Consider the following 16,852-nt stretch of genomic DNA (forward strand, 5'->3'; position numbering starts at 1 on the left):
AGTGTGCCTGACAGTACTTTACATATATTAACTCCTCTAATCCTACAGCAGGCCTCAGATGTGGGTGCTCTTTATTTATCCTCATTTTACTGAAAAGGAAATGAGGCGCAAGGAGGTTAATTTACCTAAGTCATAGAACTGGGTTATCATCGCAACAAAATAACTCAGGCTCCCTCACTCAATTTTTAAGATTTTTTTTTTTTATAGATTTTATTTATTTATGAGAGAGAGAGAGAGAGAGAGAGAGAGAGAGGCAGAGACACAGGAAGAAGGAGAAGCAGGCTCCATGCAGGGAGCCTAATGTGGGGCTCAATCCCTGGACTCTTGGACCATGCCCTGGGCCGAAGGCAGGCACTAAATCGCTGAGCCACCCAGGGATCCCCAAGATTTATTTATTTTAGAGAGAGAGTGAGAGAGAGCATGAGTGTGGGAAGGGCAGAGGGAGAAAGAGAATCTCAAGCAAATTCCCTGCGGAGCATGGCCCTCTGTCTCATGACCCTGAGATCATGACTTGAGCTGAAATCAAGAGTCTCACCCTTAACTGACTGAGCCACTCAGGCACTCTGACTCAGACCTTTTAACAACCTCTTTCTTTTCCACTCAATCTGGTTGATGCCACCTGAAGGGCAAAGTGATCAACTCTTCCTAGAATCTGGATGGGACCTTATTCACTTGCTCCACCTTTGTCTCATGATTCCAGTGTCTGTGGAATAAATGCATAAATGAGCAAAAAAAGGGCTCCCTGCTGCTTTCAGCAGAAGCTCTCAGCTTCACCATGCTTCCGCCAGTTATCTGACTTATCTCTAACTTTTTTAAAAAAGATTTTGTTTATTTATTGATGAGAGACACAGAGATAAAGAGAGGCAGAGACACAGGCAGAGGGAGAAGCAGGCTCCACGCAGGAAGCTCAATGTGGGACTCGATCCCAGGTCTCCAGGGTCACACCTTGGGCCGAAGGCGGCGCTAAAACACTGAGCCACCCGGGCTGCCCTGACTTGTCTCTAACTTGATGAAAGTATTTTGGGTTCTCCAAACAGACTTGCTCTTCAGGTGCCTTTCATTGATACCTGAAGGTCTTGCGTTCTTAGTTACCGGCTTTCATGAATTATTAGATTTTGTATTGACAGCATCTAGAAGCACAGACGTGCATAGAGGACAAGATAAATGAATGAGGAGGAAATTTTCATAATACCCCAGGGTCCTTCCTTATACCCCCTGGTGAAGCATCCTCTGTTAGGCCAGAAACCTTACTCAGCTTAATCAGCCCGGATCGAGCTCTCCTCCTGCATCTTCGGCGGTGAACGCATGTATCCCTGTTGGCTCGAGGTCTGCCCGGGTTTGGGCTGGGCGGCGCTGCTCCGCTTGCCCACCTCGGTCTCCAGTATAGTAGAATGAGTCGGAGCCCCAGCAGTCCAAGGAGCCTTTGGTGTGTTTGGGGGCATCCGCCTGCCCGTGCGCTCGGCCCCCTGCCTGGGTTTCCAGGGGGCATCTGCAGTGCCAGGCGCTGGGAGGCAGCCGGCGTGGGGGTTCCTGCGCGCACACCCCTGGGGCTCCTGCATATTCATGAGGGAAGCCGAAAGTCCAATGTTAGAGGGGGGAGAAATAGTAAGCATAAATATTAATAAAGGCAGGCCACATGCCGCCTGGAAGGCTCTGAACGCTAGCGAGTCGATGACGTCGGGCCGGCGCGTGCCTGCGGGCGGGTGCCCGAGCGCGGGCGCGCCCCCGAGGCCCGGGCGCGAGCGCGGGGAGGGGGCGGAGGGGGCGGGTGGAGGAGGGGAGCCGAGCCGGGCGCCGGCCGAGCTGCGGGGGGAGCGCTCGCTGGCTCGCCGCTGCCGCCGCCGCCGCCGCCGCCGCGCTCTGCTCCGGCCGCTCCCCGCGGCCCTGGATGGGGGTGTCCCGCTGAGCCCCGCGACCCGCCTCCCTCCGCCAGGACCCGCACAGGTGCCGTCGCGGGGGCGACCTCAGCCCGACCGACCCACTGCCGAGGGTGGGGGTTGCACGGGGGGGGGGGGTGAGGGAGGCCCGGCGCCCGGGCTTCTCCGCCGGCGGGTCCAGGGGGCGCCGCCGCCCGCTCCCCAGCCCGTCCCAAGCTGGACTCGGAACCCGAGAGCCCCGCGGCGGCCGCCCTCGGGCCGGGGGTGTGGGATGACGGGCGCTTCCAGCAGCAGCAGATGAGAGCCTGGCCCCCCAGCCAGGCCTGGGCGCGTGTGCGTGCGAGTGTGTGTGTGTGTGTAGGGAGGGCGGGGGCCGGGGGGCACCGGGAACGCTGCCCGCTGGTGTGGGGCAGCGGGTCTGCACCTCCTCCCAGGACCGCTGCCTGCCCGGCCGCTCTGCAGCGCCGCGGGGTCACCTGTGCCCCCGGAGCCGCAGCCCCAGCCGAGCCCCAGCCCGAGGCCGAGCCCCTCCGCGGGGTGCCGGGCCGGTCCCCGGGACCGTGCATTCCTGCAGTGTCAGAGCCGCTGGCAGCCGCCGCGCACGCCGCGGGAGCGATTGTCTGTCCGCGGAGCAGGTCGGCGAGAGGACGCGGGTGGGGGCGGGGCGGGGCGGGGGCGCTGCCCTCGGGCGGGCCGCGGGGCGCAGGGCGCGGCGGAGCAGCCGCGCGGCCGCGCCACCCCAGCGCTCCCCCTGTCGCCGCCCGACCCCCGCGGAGCTCCGCGCCGCTCCCGCGTCCCGCTGCCGTTTGGCCGAGGGCCGCCAGCCATTGTGCAGCCGGGAGAAGCCTCTCTCTCCCCCCACGGCCCCGGGCGGGGCGGCGGGGAGGGGGGTGTGCAATGAGGGTGAGCGGAGCCGCGGGAGGAGGAGGGGGGAAGCGGCACCGCTCAGGGGTTGCTGACTTCTTTGCAAGCAGACACTGTTTCTGTGAAAATGGGAAGCTGGCGCGATCGTCTCTACGGACCGGGTTTGCTGAGTAGCGGTGGGACAGCTGCGTGGCTCCAGCAGGGCAGATTTCAGGGGTGAGGCGGGCGAGGGGATGGCAATCAGCTGAACTGCGGGGCAGGTAATAGGACGAAGCGGGAGATGGACCGGGGCCTCCTAGGAGGTGCAGAGGCCCAGCGGCGCGGAGGCCCGGTGAAGTCTCCACGGCTCCCGCTCCGCTCCGCTCTGCAAAGCGGGGAGTGAAAATTTGTTACTGCGGCCCCAAGCTGCATCATGATGCTGCAAGGGAGAGGCTCATGTGTTTCCTACTGGGTCTCTGTTAAGCTCGGAGCCGTCTTTTCTTTTCCAAATTACACCACCTATTGGGAGCCAAAATAAACGGAATAGATTATGGGACATAAACTATAGCCCTGTAGCTTGTTCTAGGATAAAGAGAAAAAAGACAAGGTGACCCTTCTGTGCTTCCCTTTTCCTGCCATTCTTCCTGCCTTTTTTTTTTTTTTCACATTGATTTTGGAAGTGTAGAGAAAAGAGGATAAGCTATGAATTGTATTAACCCTAGCTTTTCAGGGAGAAGGCCTCCGGGATGAGCTGTGAATGAAGAGGAGGGGTGAGCTTGCCAGGCTGCAAGAGTGGGACGTTTCTGTGGGAGTGCAAAGGCGCCCCACCAAGAGAGAAGAGCAAAAGAAAGTGAGCTACAGAAAGGACAGAAGGGGCACCGGTTCAGGAAGGGCTGCCAGCGCCAACCCAGAGACCCCTCCCGGAGCCAAGCTCTCATGGCCTCTGCCACAGCCCGGGGTCTTTCTATAAATACCTGGCTCAGTTTGGGTGTTGAGTGACTTCCAATTTCCAGAGCAGGCTTTCTGTTTTTGTTTCGTCTCCAGGTGGCCATTCATGCAGAGCTTCTTGGCTTCTGGGTAGTGAGCTGATGAAAAGAAAACAGGCTACATTATGGATTGTTCTGATGACCATGTTTCTGAACTCTAGAGCTGTGATATCCAGTTCTTTTTTTATAATTGTCTAGGTGAATTCATTTTCTCTGGAGGCTGCCTGGGCTGAGGATAGGTGCTTTCAGCATAATCTTCCTGTTGCCTACACCCAAAACTCAATCTTTGTCTTAGATTCTGGTTGGATTGCCCTCTTGTTGCTGGTTAAAAGAATAGATTGTGCCATTGCAAACTAGCACCCCATTGCTAGTTTACTCATTCCGGCTCCCTCTTCTTTCTTAGAGAAGAGTATACATTTAAAGGGAGTGTAAGTATCTGGAACATCAGCTGGTTAGCTTTCATGTCTTTCTGAAATGGGGCCAGTGTTCCAAGAAGTTTTGACCAAATATATCGAAAAAAAAGGTAATAAAATTTACTTGGCGATAGTTCTCCCATTTGATCATTTATTGGACATCACATATGCCATACATTGTGCTTAGCACTTTCAAAGATTATCTTCATTACTCTACAAAATAACCTTCAAGTTAAGTACTATTTTATTTTTTTAGGGATTTGTTTATTTATTTGAGAGAGAGAGAGAGAGGGCATGAGCAAGGGGAGGGGCAAAGGGAATGGGAGAGAGAGAATCTTAAGCAAACTCCCCATGAGCGTGGAACCCGATGTGGGGCTCCATTTCATGACCCTGAGATCATGACCTGAGCCCAAACCACGCTTAACCGACAGAGCAACCCAAGTACCCCTAAATATTATTTTAAACCTCCTTTTATGGATGAGGAGACTGAGGCACAGACTTTTTAAAAAGATTTTATTTATTCATGAGAGACTCACAGAGAGAGGCAGAGACAGAGGGAAAAGCAGGCTCCCTGTGGGGAGCCCGATGCAGGAATCGATCCCAGGATCCTGATCCAAAGGCAGCCAAAGGCAGATGCTCAACCACTGAGCCACTCAGGTGCCCCCTAGGCACAAATCTATCAGAGGCTGATAATTTGCTGGAAGTCTCACAGCTAGGAAGGGATAGGATCAGCATGAGAACCTGGAGTCCAGACTCTCCTGGAGTCCAGACTCTTAGCTATCTCAGATTCCAGCTCTAGTCCACACAAATCCTTCATCTGTAAAGCCTTCCTTGCGCCCTATTGTGCTCTGCGATCTTTTCTCAACTTACTTTGGCACTCACAGATTCTCAATCTTTTTTGTGCTTTGGCCCATTTGGCAAAGTAGAGCCTATGGTGTTCTCCTTCAAATATGTTTTTTTTTTTTTTAAGATTTTATTTATTCATGAGAGACACAGAGAGAAAGCCAGAGACATAGACAGAGGGAGAAGCTCCTCCCTGTGAGGAGCCTGATGTGGGACTCCATCCCAGGACCGTGGGATCAGGCCCTGAGCTGAAGGCAGGTGCTCAACCACTGAGTCACCCAGGCATCCCTCGTTCAAATATGTTTTTTTTTTAAAAGATTTTATTTATTTATTCATGAGAGACACAGAGAGAGAGATAGAGAGGCAGAGACACAGGCAGAGGGAGAAGCAGGCTCCATGCAGGGAACCTGATATGGGACTCCATCCCAGCACTCCAGGATCACACCTTGAACCAAAGGCAGATGCTTTAACCATTGAGCCACCCAGGCATCCCCTTCAAAATATTTTTAAGTACACAAAATATAGTTATATTTAAAGAGCCCCTTTAGGGGTCTGTAGACCCTAGATGATGAATTCTTGACTGGCAGTTAGTTGTGTATTGCTTTATAGCTGTGTTGTCCAATATGGTAGCCACAAGCCACCTGTGGCTAGTCCAAATGGAAATGTACAGTGAAAATACACTGGATTTCAAAGACATGGCATGAAAAAAGAATGTAAAATGTTTCACTAATATTTTAAAATGTAGATTACATGTTGGAATGCAATCTTTTGGATATATTGAATTAAATAAAATGCATTATTAATATAGATTTGTATAATTAAGATTAACTAAGTTAATAAGTTATTAAAATTAACTGCCAAAGCTGTTAGCTGTACACCAACATCTTCATATTTTAACAGATTGGAAAATCAGGACCGGGATGCTTGTCACTTAGCTACACTTTGGCAGGTCTGTTTGGCTCTTGAGCATATGTTCTTTCTAAGATATCATACTGCTTTTATATATCTTTTTATCTTTACATCTTATCATGTGGCCTTTGCAAACTGTAAATATGTAGAATATGTTTTGACATGATGTGACGGTAATTGGCTTAAACCTAGTATAATCCCAGTAAGAGGTAGCCAGGTCCTTGCCTGGCATGACCTTTGCCTCACTTATTTAGAGTTTAAGTTTTATAGGCAGAGATGGAGACTGGTACTTGCCGGGCAAAACCCATGGTTTTTGATGCCTGTCCGGTTCTCCTCAGCTGGTGGTTCCAATTTCAGTATCTAACTGGATCACTACTCATGTAGAGAGAAGAAAAAAGTTTGGTTACTTTTCCATGTTACAGGGAAGAAAGTTGAGTATATAGAGAAAGGTAGATAATAATGCTGCGCTGCCTAAAATTGAAGATGAGAAACTGGGGGTACCTGTGTGGCTCAGTCAGTTAAGCATCTGCCTTTGGTTCAAGTCATGATCCCAGGGCCCTGGAATTGAGACCCACATGGGGCTTCCTGCTCAGCTCTCACTCTCCTCTGTGTGCTCTTTCTCAAATAAATTTAAAAAACAAATGAGAAACTGTATGTGGGGGCAGATGATCATTTTTCAGTGAGTGCACATTGATTGATTGCCTTAGCCGCAGAGCAGTGTATGCTCGGAGCCATGCATGATTTCCAGGGGACTTCTGTGCCCTCGAGGAATTTAAATTAAAATTGGGGAAGGGCTTGGAGAGCCACACAGTTGGATAAACCACAGTCAAAGGCAGTGTATGAGGAGGACCCGGAGATGTGGAAAGGAAAGCAGGCCTGAGTGTGCAGCTTTCTAGCATGCAGTGCCCGAGATGGTTACGGAGGCTGACCTTGGAGCTCGTGGCCTTATCCTCTCTCCTTCAGGATAACCAATTGTTTGGTCCAGTCCTCTAGCCTTAGACATAAGCTCTGTATCTTAGTCTATTATTTGTTGATGAGGGTAGTAATATCCAGGTCTGTGAATCCCTATACAAAAGCCTTGGGGCCAGGCATTTTAGAAGCCAGTAATACAGTGTGTATTCTGCATAACATCTCCTGGGGACTGGGGCAGCAATCACCATAATTAAAAAAAGAGTAATATTTCTGCAGCAAAAACACACTAAATGGGATAAATTAAAACCATAAGCAACTTTATATTCACATAGATCAGGTTTGGTTGCCAAGCGAGGTCAGGTCAGGTTTTGCCACCAAATAGGTTATGAAAGACTTCTGGTTTTCAGAGCATGTGGTTAAGGAGGTGGACCTATGGGTAATAATAATAATAATAATAATAATAATAATAATGTGGACCTATGGTAATAATAATAACAATAACAATAATAAATGGAGAACATATGGATCAACGATGACACTGTTCTAAGCACTTACACGAGTTTACTCTTTTAACCTTAAGACAATTGCTTTAAGATGATTATTTCTGTCTTGAGAAAAATAAAAGGAAGCACAGAGAATTAAGTAACTCATGAGGCTGCAACCAGTAGGGGTGGGACCAGGGTGCAAACCTGGGCAGGCTGGTCCCAGGGCTACATACTTAACCACTCTGTCTTTTGGAGCAGGGGACCAGAAGCTGGTACGTCTCCAAAGTTTACTCCACGTAGGTTCTTCACACTGATGACACTGTTTGAAAGCCTTACATGTATGACAGTGAGGAAGTGCGGCAGCAATGGGTACCTGGGAAGTTAGAATCTTCGTTTTCAGAGGGATAGAGTCGTGGGATACGTGGTGATGGTTCCTCGGCAGAGCTGGTGCAGTAGCCCAGTCCAAGCTCATGTCACCTTGTTTTTTTCTCCTAGGTAAACGAATCCTGAAAGTGGCAATTGTCCCATTGCTGTGCAAGAATGGAGGCCCCACTGGTGAGTTTGGATGAAGAGTTTGAGGATCTTCGGCCCTGCTGCTCAGAGGGCCAGGAGGAGAAACCGCCGAGTTTCTATGGCTCATCTCCCCACCATCTAGAGGACCCCTCCCTCTCTGAGCTTGAGAATTTTTCTTCTGAAATAATCAGCTTCAAGTCCATGGAGGACCTCGTGAATGAATTTGATGAGAAGCTCAATGTCTGCTTTCGGAACTACAATGCCAAGACGGAGACCCTAGCTCCCGTGAAGAACCAGTTCCAGATCCAAGAGGAGGAGGAGACCCTGCAGGATGAGGAGTAAGAAGTCTTAATTGCCCTCTGTTGCTTCAGACACAAGCCCGTAGACTGGGGCTCCTTGACGTAGAACTGGTTTCTGTCTGTGGGTTCACGGCCCATCACTTACCTTTTTCTGTAGTGGGGCAGGGTCCTGGTAATTGCTGACATTATTCTGCTATGTTCCTTTACAGCAACCTGTAGAGCTTCCTAAAATTAAAACCTTAAAAGAATGACAGATTTTTAGAATATAAGTTTTCTTAGATATGAAATGGAATTTTAGGAGCATGATCCATTTTAGGGTCTGTCTTCAGTTTTCTTTTTTTTTTAAGATTTTATTCACTTGAGAGAGTTGGGGGGGGGGAGCCCACAATCAGTGGGGAGAAGTAGAGGGAGAGGGAAAAGCAGACTCCCTACTGAGCAGGGAGCCCGATGAGGGGTTCAAACCTAGAACCCCAAGATCATGACCTGAGCCAAAGGCAGACACTTAACTTTAGTTTTATTTTATTTTTTTAAAAAGATTTTATTTATTTATTCGTGAGAGACAGAGGGAGAGAGAAAGAGAGAGAGGCAGAGACACAGGCAAAGGGAGAAGCAGGCTCCCTGCAGGGAGCTGGATGTGGGACTGGATCTCAGGTCCCCAGGATCCCGCCCTGAGCTGAAGGCGGCGCTAAACCGCTGAGCCATCCGGGCTGCCCTCAGTGTTTTTTTATATCAGTAGTAATCCACCCAGGTATTAGAAATAAGGACCACGGGGAAAAAAAAGTAATTAACTGTGACAGAGGAATCTTGTCACCTGAATAATTTGCTTCAAGAAACAGCAGAATTGTGAAAATCATCTGTTTACAAACCCCCCTCAGGACTCCAAAGTCATCTATAAATGTTAAGATCTGTCCAAATAAGAAAGCATGCAAAGTGAACTGAGAGCCCAGGGAATTACCTTGGGCACAATAAAGGGTGGTAATTAGGTGACATGGCTTTTGAGTATGCGGATTTCCTGTGTCACTTACCAGCCGCCTTCTGGGGTCTTCACATGAGTCAAGAAAAGGACTTTGAGTAAAGCGCTGTTTGAGGAGTGACTAGAAAAAGAAAAAGAGGGGGACCGCTGGGTGGCTCAGTGGTTGAACGTCTGCCTTGGGCTTAGGTCGTGATCCCGGGATCATGGGATCAAGGCCCTCATCAGGTTCCCGGCAGGGAGCTTGATTCTCCCTCTGCCCCTGTCTCTGCCCCTCTCTCTGTGTCTCTCATGAATAAATAAACAAAATCGTAGAAAAAAAGAAAGGTATAATTCGGTGCATAAATTAAGGAAGGGTGCTTTGGGCACTTAGTAAAAATAGGCCTGAATTCCCCGTAGAGGTAAAATATGCATCGATTGTTCTTAAGGCATCACACAAGAAATGTCAAGTAGTTGTAATGGAACCTTGGAACAACTGGGCTTCCTTTTCTCTTTTTATGAACTTGAGTGGAGGCAGGGTGGGGGGAGTTGCCCATATATAAGTGGGGTAAAAGGACGTGTCCTAGGACAAGGGAGCCTGACCTGGGTGAGAGGTAGCTGGTTACTGGATGAGCCTGTGAGTGTACAGGGCCTCCCTGTCTGTCTCACGCACCATTATATCCCCATGCCTAATACAGGGCTTGGTGTGTCGTAAGGAATCAAAGTAATATTTTTTGAATGAAATACTGAATGTCGAAGGAATTGGGTGAGCACTAATAGCTGGCCTTGTAGGTGAAGGTAATGCATTCCCAGAGCCACACCATTTCCTTCTCTCCTTTTTAATTAATGTTGGCCTGCAGTCATGACCAGAGAGAACATTTTTACTCTGGTGACCAGTACTGTAACTGTGGGCTCGGTGTTTTAATTCAATTTTAAGTTTCAAGCTGATTCTTCTTAAATTCAGAGCCTGTTATGATTTGTTCGACTACTTTAAGTCTCAAAAGAATGGCTCTGGGGCTTCATTATACAGCGGTTTTTTTTCCCCCACTGCCTGGTGCAATGAACTAGAAATACAAAGACTATGAATTATAATTTTCATACTCTTTGCTAACTCACTGTGTGACCTTGGGCTAGTCACTTAACTCAGTCGACTGCGTGGGTCCTCATCTTTGAAACCTCCAGAGCTCAATCCTGATGAAGCGAGGCTAAGGACTTGGAAAGAACCTAATTCCTTACCTCACCCAGGCTGTGCTCTGAAAATGACATTTTAAGATGCGTGCCATTCCTTTTGCTTCCAACAAATCATTTCTTCCCTATCTAACCCTCCCTACCCTGCGCCTCATTAAGGATGAAGGCCCAGTGAGCAGGTTCTTACTCTCTTCTAGCGCATTAGCAGAGGCCACTCAATGTTAATTACCGTCACATGGGGTTATTGGTCTGCTCACCCTGATTTTTCTGACTTGCCTGCCTCATTGACTGCCTCAGCTAAAAGACCAAAGGTTGAATAGTTCCTTAGAGATAAAGTACAATTTGGGGGTAGTGTAGAGGGACGAAGCCAGGAGTAGAGAAATTAACACTGCGCTTTCTAACCAGTGCATCTAGACCTTTCCAACTTTTTTTTTTTAAAGATTTTATTTATTTATTCATGAGAGAGAGAGAGAGAGAGAGGGACAGAGACACAGGCAGAGGGAGAAGCAGGCTCCCTGCAGGGAGCCTGACGCAGGACTCGATCCCAGGTCCCCAGGATCACGCCCTGGGCTGAAGGTGGCACTAAACCGCTAAGCCACCAGGGCTGCCCAATCTTTTCAACTTAAAATAAAAATCGGAGTTAAATTGTACATTGTGCCTATAGATACCTATCCAGATTCCTCAATTATAAAATTATGATGAAGGAAAAAGGTAATTTACTATCTAATCTGGTTAAGATTCTCCTGAGCATAGCTTGTAATAAATTTGCTTAGGTTTGGTATTGGGATGGGTATTTCATCCACAAACGGATTGACCGTGTTTTGGTTGGGTTAGAACTAGATAATGGAACCATAAAACAAAAGGCTGTGAAAATCTCAAACCTCCTTAAAGATAGCACAAGTCATAAAGCGATCGCAGTAATTCCCTTTAAACTTTGGATTTCTTTCATTCTCATGTGGAACTATTTGCTAATAGGGAATTGGCTGAGATGTCAACTTAACTCCATGTTAGGGCATGGAAGTTTTGGGCATTACGGGAGAGTCAAATTTGAATGGCTACTTCCTAGTTTTAAGTTTAGAAACTTCCAGAATCTATTCTTTGCATATGTGTGATCATCCTTTTTTTTTTTTTGGTTATAAGAGTGAAAGGGGAATGGATGGTCCTCAGCCAATTGCTTGCCTCACTGGGGCTGCAACTGGCCTTCTTATAGGCACCCTGGACACAACAGCCAAACATGCAAGAACAATCACATTTTCCTGTTCTTCAGATAAACTATTGGGTTAAAGATGTAAAAAATAAAGTCCATACAGGGAGGCGCCTATCTGGCTCAGCCAGAAGAGCATGCGAGTATTGGTCTGTGAGTTCGAGCCCCACGCTGGATGTAGAGTTTACTTAAAGAAATAAAAATTTAAAATCAAATAAAGTCCATACAGTAAACAAATAACCTCGTAGTCAGCCAGGCTTGAAGGTGAAGACAAGTAAATACCAAATACTCAGGACAGAGAAAGCCAAAGTAACTGATTTTCAGCAAAGTTATTTCTCTTCTCAGTTTCCCCAGAGGGCAGAGGTATTATTGATTCTGTTTAAGTCCTTGAAAGAATCTAAAAAGTTGTCCAAAGCCATCTGTGCTAATAATAATTCCTAAGTATTAACTGTGAAAGCACACTCATGTGAACACACAGCAGAATGTGGCTGTTGGTTTGATTGGATGCAAAACACTGGACAAGGGCAGTAGCCAGCAGAGAGGGTGTTTAGGGAGATGTTACCAGATTGGAATTCTAATAAGCCCTTTAGGCTAGTTGTCTGCCTTAGTGTCAAGAATAGGTATGCAGAGGTGTGTGTGTGGGGGAGTGGGGGCAGAATTCACAGAGCCCTGATGGCTGTGTTGCCAGTAGACCCAGATCTTTGTATAGGGGGTTTCTCTCACCCCGTCCTGTGCAGTCTGTTCCCCCCTTGCCAGCCTCCTTTTCCAAGTCCCTGGTGTTATATGGGGAAAGATAGTTTAGCCAGTTCCATGGGCACCTGAGCCCAGGCCATGAGGCACGCACACCTTTTCTGTCATTACGGGGAATTGCCAGTGCCATGGCAGCATCATGACAGGAATGGAGGCAACCTGTTTAATCTTGGCCCTTTGATGACAAAATCAAGGAGTTGACATTCAGAGTCTCCCTTCCCCCAGATAAGAGTAAGCAGCAAGGGCTTCTCAGGGAGGTGGAATTCCACGGTCCACCTCAGGGCGCCCCGAAGAGGGAACAGATTCCTCCCCAAGGCTCCTGCCTGTGGTAGGATAGATGGCTTCTCCGGGGAGGAAAGGCCTTCCCTTCTCTTCCTCACAGAAAGCTTTGTGTTTTGCCCTCCCACCACTGGCTCTTCCCTCCTGTGGCTGCGGCCTGCCGCCAGGGCTCTGCCTTCCATTTAACCTTTGCTGGGGCAGGAGAGCCAGACAGGAAGCAGTCATGCACCCCGCTGCCCCTGCCATTCCTCCCTTTGTAGACTCATGAAAGCACCGTGTCCGAGGATAATGTAGTTAGAGATCGTTCACGCAGAGCTGGTTTCTGAACTGCTGTTCAAGCTTGTGATTGGGAACTTGGAATATTATTCTGATGCCCGTGCCAGTACCAATCATAAAATGATAAACATTGGAAGAGTTACGTGGTTGGGAATGTAGGCTCTGTAGCCATGTGGCCTGGATTCAAATCCCACCTCTGTCATTACTGGCTGGGTGAACTTAGACAAGTTAACTGACTTCTCTGGTTCAGTTTTTTTTTTTCCTCCTTAGGACCTGCCTTATAAAGTTGTGAGGAGAGAGTGAATTGATCCACACGAAGGTCTAGAAGAGTAGCTGCCTTCTAGTCAGTGCCCATTAAGTGATGGCTGCTAGTGTTGTTATTGTTACGTGGGCACTGAATACGTGTGGGAGGATAGGGTATGCAAGCCATTACAGAGAGCTGAGAGTCGCTCCATCTTAAAGGTTGTTTATGAACCTCAAAGGGGCAAAGATTCCTTTAGAAAAGAAGAAGAAAATTTGGACAAAGCAGGAAAGAATGAGGATGGCTTGAAACCCCAAGGAGAAGAGGGTGTATGGGAATCGTCACTAAAAATCTAGAATAAGAAGATGAAAGCCGCAGTATGTCGGGTAAAGGCTCACAAGAGAAAAGCTGCCACTCTTGCCCTACATGATTTGACAGGGTCCCCAGTTGTCGTTTTAAGGATGCACACAGTTTCAAGGTCATTGGCTAGTGTGCAGTTCGTTAAAGGTCCCAAGCTTCTGTCCAGCCTGAGAGAGGCACAAAAAGCTCCTGCCTATTTTGGGCTTTGCTGAATCTTGTTTTTCCAGGCACTTGTTACAGGGACAAACCTGAAGGCCAGTGCCCGCACACTTGTTGTTGATTCTTGGAGCAGAGAGTGTACCACAAACGATGCAAGGAGGAGTCGAATGAACAGCTGGCCTTCCTGGTGGGTGTGGTGCTTGGAATTTTGTCTTGGAGACAGCAAATCATATTTGCCTCTTGGCTTTAGAATGCTACTGAGACTTGCATTATTAGCATTAGGCTGGATTAATGAAGCTCTAATGGTGCCTGATGGAGATTGGATTATCACCCATGTTTAAGAAGCAGACGCTGAAATCCTGCTCAATGGATGTCTAATGAACACTTGATGAGTCCTCTCAAAGTGCTTTCTTGTAATTGTAGGAAAATAACGAATAAGCGGATCACCCCAATAACGGCTATGAGCTTGTTTTCTTGAGTTCCTTCAGTGTGCTTCATGACCGATTGTATACCTTGTGCCCTAGGAATACCTCTTTGCCTCTGTGCCCATAAATCATATGTCATTCTGGATTTTACGTATATTAAGAGCACTCGCCTCTCCAGATTTCAAGTGCCTGTGCTCTTGTCCATCCTGCACTTAACCTTTTCAGCATCTTAACCCATATTTTGTCATCTTTTGAATTTGATCCATATGGACACTTAGCTGCGTGGTTTTTAAAAAATTATTTAATTTATTTATTCATGAGAGACACAGACACATAGGCAGAGGGAGAAGCAGGCTCCCTGTGGGGAGCCCGATGTGGGACTTGATCCCAGAACCCTGGGATCATGCCCTGAGCTGAAGGCAGATGCTCAACCACTGAGCCACCCAGGTGTCCTTGGCTGCTTATTTTTAAATGACCATTTCTTTATATTAGTCTATCTAAATAAAATTTACATCCTTATACCTTGTTTTTGTAGATATCACTCAGGTTTGACATGTGTAGGCACCTGAGGGAGATTGCTTAGAGCCCTCATTTATCATTAGCTAATATTAATTCAAGTGCCATGGCTGCTGTGGATGGCATTATTTTAGGAGCTTGGTTTACTAATTTATATTAATCTCTTAGTGTTGACTCATGTGTTTATTTTTCTGTGTGTGAGAGTTTGTGACTTTACGTAATTTCCCCTAACTTCTTCCTTTTTTCCCCCCTCAAAGAAACCTTCCTAAGTGAATTAAATGACACGAATTGTAGAAAAGTGTTTCTTATAATGTACATATTGGAATTCTAAAAAGACATGTAATAAAGAGAGCCCCATCTTTCCTTACTAAAGACCAGTTGTTAGAGGTGTACTGATTGGTTCCTTTCATATATTTGCCTTAGAGTGTCCATGATGGAAAAGGGGCACACTCATACTCTGCATTGGTGGGGGGGGGGGGAATTATGCTACCCGTGGGCTTGCTAGAACATTTTGGCTAATAAGTAAGCATTAACAGCATTGATATATCCCCCTTAGCTACATTAGAGGCCAAGTAATTAATTCTTGACCCATTTGGATTGCAGGCCTCTGAACTGAAATGCATCTAAACTCTACGATGGCCCTGATCTTAATGAGATTCAGCCAGAAAATCTGCCCCATATCCATCTGTCTATCTATCTATCTATCTATCTATCTATCTATCTATTTCATGATCTTCCTCTTTCTCAATCTTCTTTGCCCATAGGAACTGAAGGGAAACATGGGCATTTCTTAGGTTCATGAGACGAACTATTTGGTTGAGGGGCAGATTTATTTTCAGGGGCAATTAATTTTTTGCCAGAGGTGGTTTGATTGGGCTCTACCATTTGTATCTCAATGGTGAGAAATCCCTCCTCTCTTAAGCAAACACCTTTCATGCCGAAGCCCCTGGCTGGGCTCCATTATCTTGGCTCTTTCTCTCCAGATAGTGCTCCTAATTCAGTTTTTAAGCTGCTTTGCTCTTGCATGCTGGAAGGCAGATGATCTCAGCCTGGCACACACAGAAGCCTCTCTCCTCCCCTGGCCCAGCTCTTCCTTCCTCCAGGCGGGGCCAGGCCACAGATGTGTGCTAATGAGAGCTTCTCTTTGTTTACAGGGTTTGGGATGCTCTGACAGACAATTACATCCCTTCACTCTCAGAAGACTGGAGGGACCCAAACATGGAGGCTCTGAATGGCAACAGCTCTGACACTGAGGTACCTCTCTGGGGCCCCTTACTTAAGGCTTGAGTAGATGTGGATTCCAGTTAGAAAAACATTTAGGAATTCAGTAGTCTTCCCCATTAGGTAATGAAGCTCAGCAGTAGCTCCAAAACATTGCTGGGAAGGCAGGAGTTGTGGAGGAGGTTAAGGATAAGCTTAGGGGACATCCAGTGTATACGAGGTGATTCTAATGGCTCTCTGTAAAAAGTGTGAATGCAAATTACCCTGTTGTTGATCTGTGTCTTACAACATGCAAAATAAGGTGGTCTGAAGTAAGAGGAGGAGAGCAACTCTAACAGGCTTCTCTTGTGTTCAAATAATGATGGTTGAAAAAAAAAAATCAGGTTTTCCTGTCTACGATGAACAGTTCAGTCCCACCAAAAACAAGATACCAAATACCGACAGATTTGTGGCAAGGTCAAATCCTGGCTAATGGCTAGCGCTGGGGCCTACACATTAGTGAAGTGGCCACTGAGTGAGGGGTGGCTGAATGAGCCGTTCATAGACTCAACCAAGAAGATGCTTATGTGGCTGAACCTGAATTACACTCTGTGCTTACTCATGCCAAAGAAGAAAGTAGCCTAAAGGCTTCTGAATAAAGAGAATACTTATTTTGAGTAGATTTGCATGAGGAGTGACCTTTCAAGAAGATCCAAACGGCCCTTCCTAGCTGAATCTACATATAGAAAAGTAAAATCATTTAATGACTCTGCCCTTGCTAAAAGCCAATTTCTGCCTTGCCTCTCCTAATTTCCGCTGTAAAGGAAATTTGCCAATTTCTTATCAGGAAGGGCTGTCGCAACCCCGTGGGCTCAGTGAATGAGGGAAAAGGAGGTGAATCTCATCTTCATAGGTCCTCCAGAATTGAGTCCAAGTAAAAGACCAAGAGACAGATTTCCCTTCCTGGGCGACATTTCTGTGGATTGTTGCCCAAATAGCACAGCAAAGGGATCAGCAGTTGACTGATTTGTTGAAAAGGTAGCTGTATATCTTTAATTCTTTTAATAATTAGCAATCCAAAATTCTCAAAACTGCAAGGTTTCATTGATGGTAAGACGGTGATGTTGAGATCAGGAGATGTGCGACAAGCCTACTAAGCATGGATGTAGGAGGCTGAGTCCCAAGTCCCATTTTGTTTTCTCTTGACATACTTATATGTATCCTC

The 16,852-nt window shown here is 47.2% G+C and overlaps 1 protein-coding gene across 20 annotated transcripts in view; it reads left to right on the forward strand.

Moving 5' to 3' along the window:
- Positions 1 to 1,760: 1,760 nt before the first annotated feature.
- Positions 1,761 to 16,852, forward strand: part of FEZ1 (fasciculation and elongation protein zeta 1) — a 43,090-nt gene continuing 27,998 nt past the window's right edge. For 6 of the 20 annotated variants that reach the window (XR_011995777.1, XR_011995780.1, XM_072729417.1 and 3 more), the window contains exons 1-3: positions 1,761 to 1,944; positions 7,764 to 8,119; positions 15,582 to 15,681. Coding sequence is in view for 15 of the 20 variants with exons in the window: in XM_072729417.1 (XP_072585518.1) it covers positions 7,809 to 8,119; positions 15,582 to 15,681 (411 nt within the window). In the remaining 5 variants the exon portion in view is untranslated. Of the gene's footprint in view, positions 1,945 to 2,018; positions 2,513 to 2,572; positions 2,958 to 7,763; positions 8,120 to 15,581; positions 15,682 to 16,852 lie in introns of those variants that run through there. The other 14 variants (XR_011995778.1, XR_011995781.1, XM_025998966.2 and 11 more) reach the window with 9 other exon arrangements.

This window comes from Vulpes vulpes, chromosome 12 (assembly GCF_048418805.1).
Source record: "Vulpes vulpes isolate BD-2025 chromosome 12, VulVul3, whole genome shotgun sequence".
Taxonomy (NCBI): domain Eukaryota; kingdom Metazoa; phylum Chordata; class Mammalia; order Carnivora; family Canidae; genus Vulpes; species Vulpes vulpes.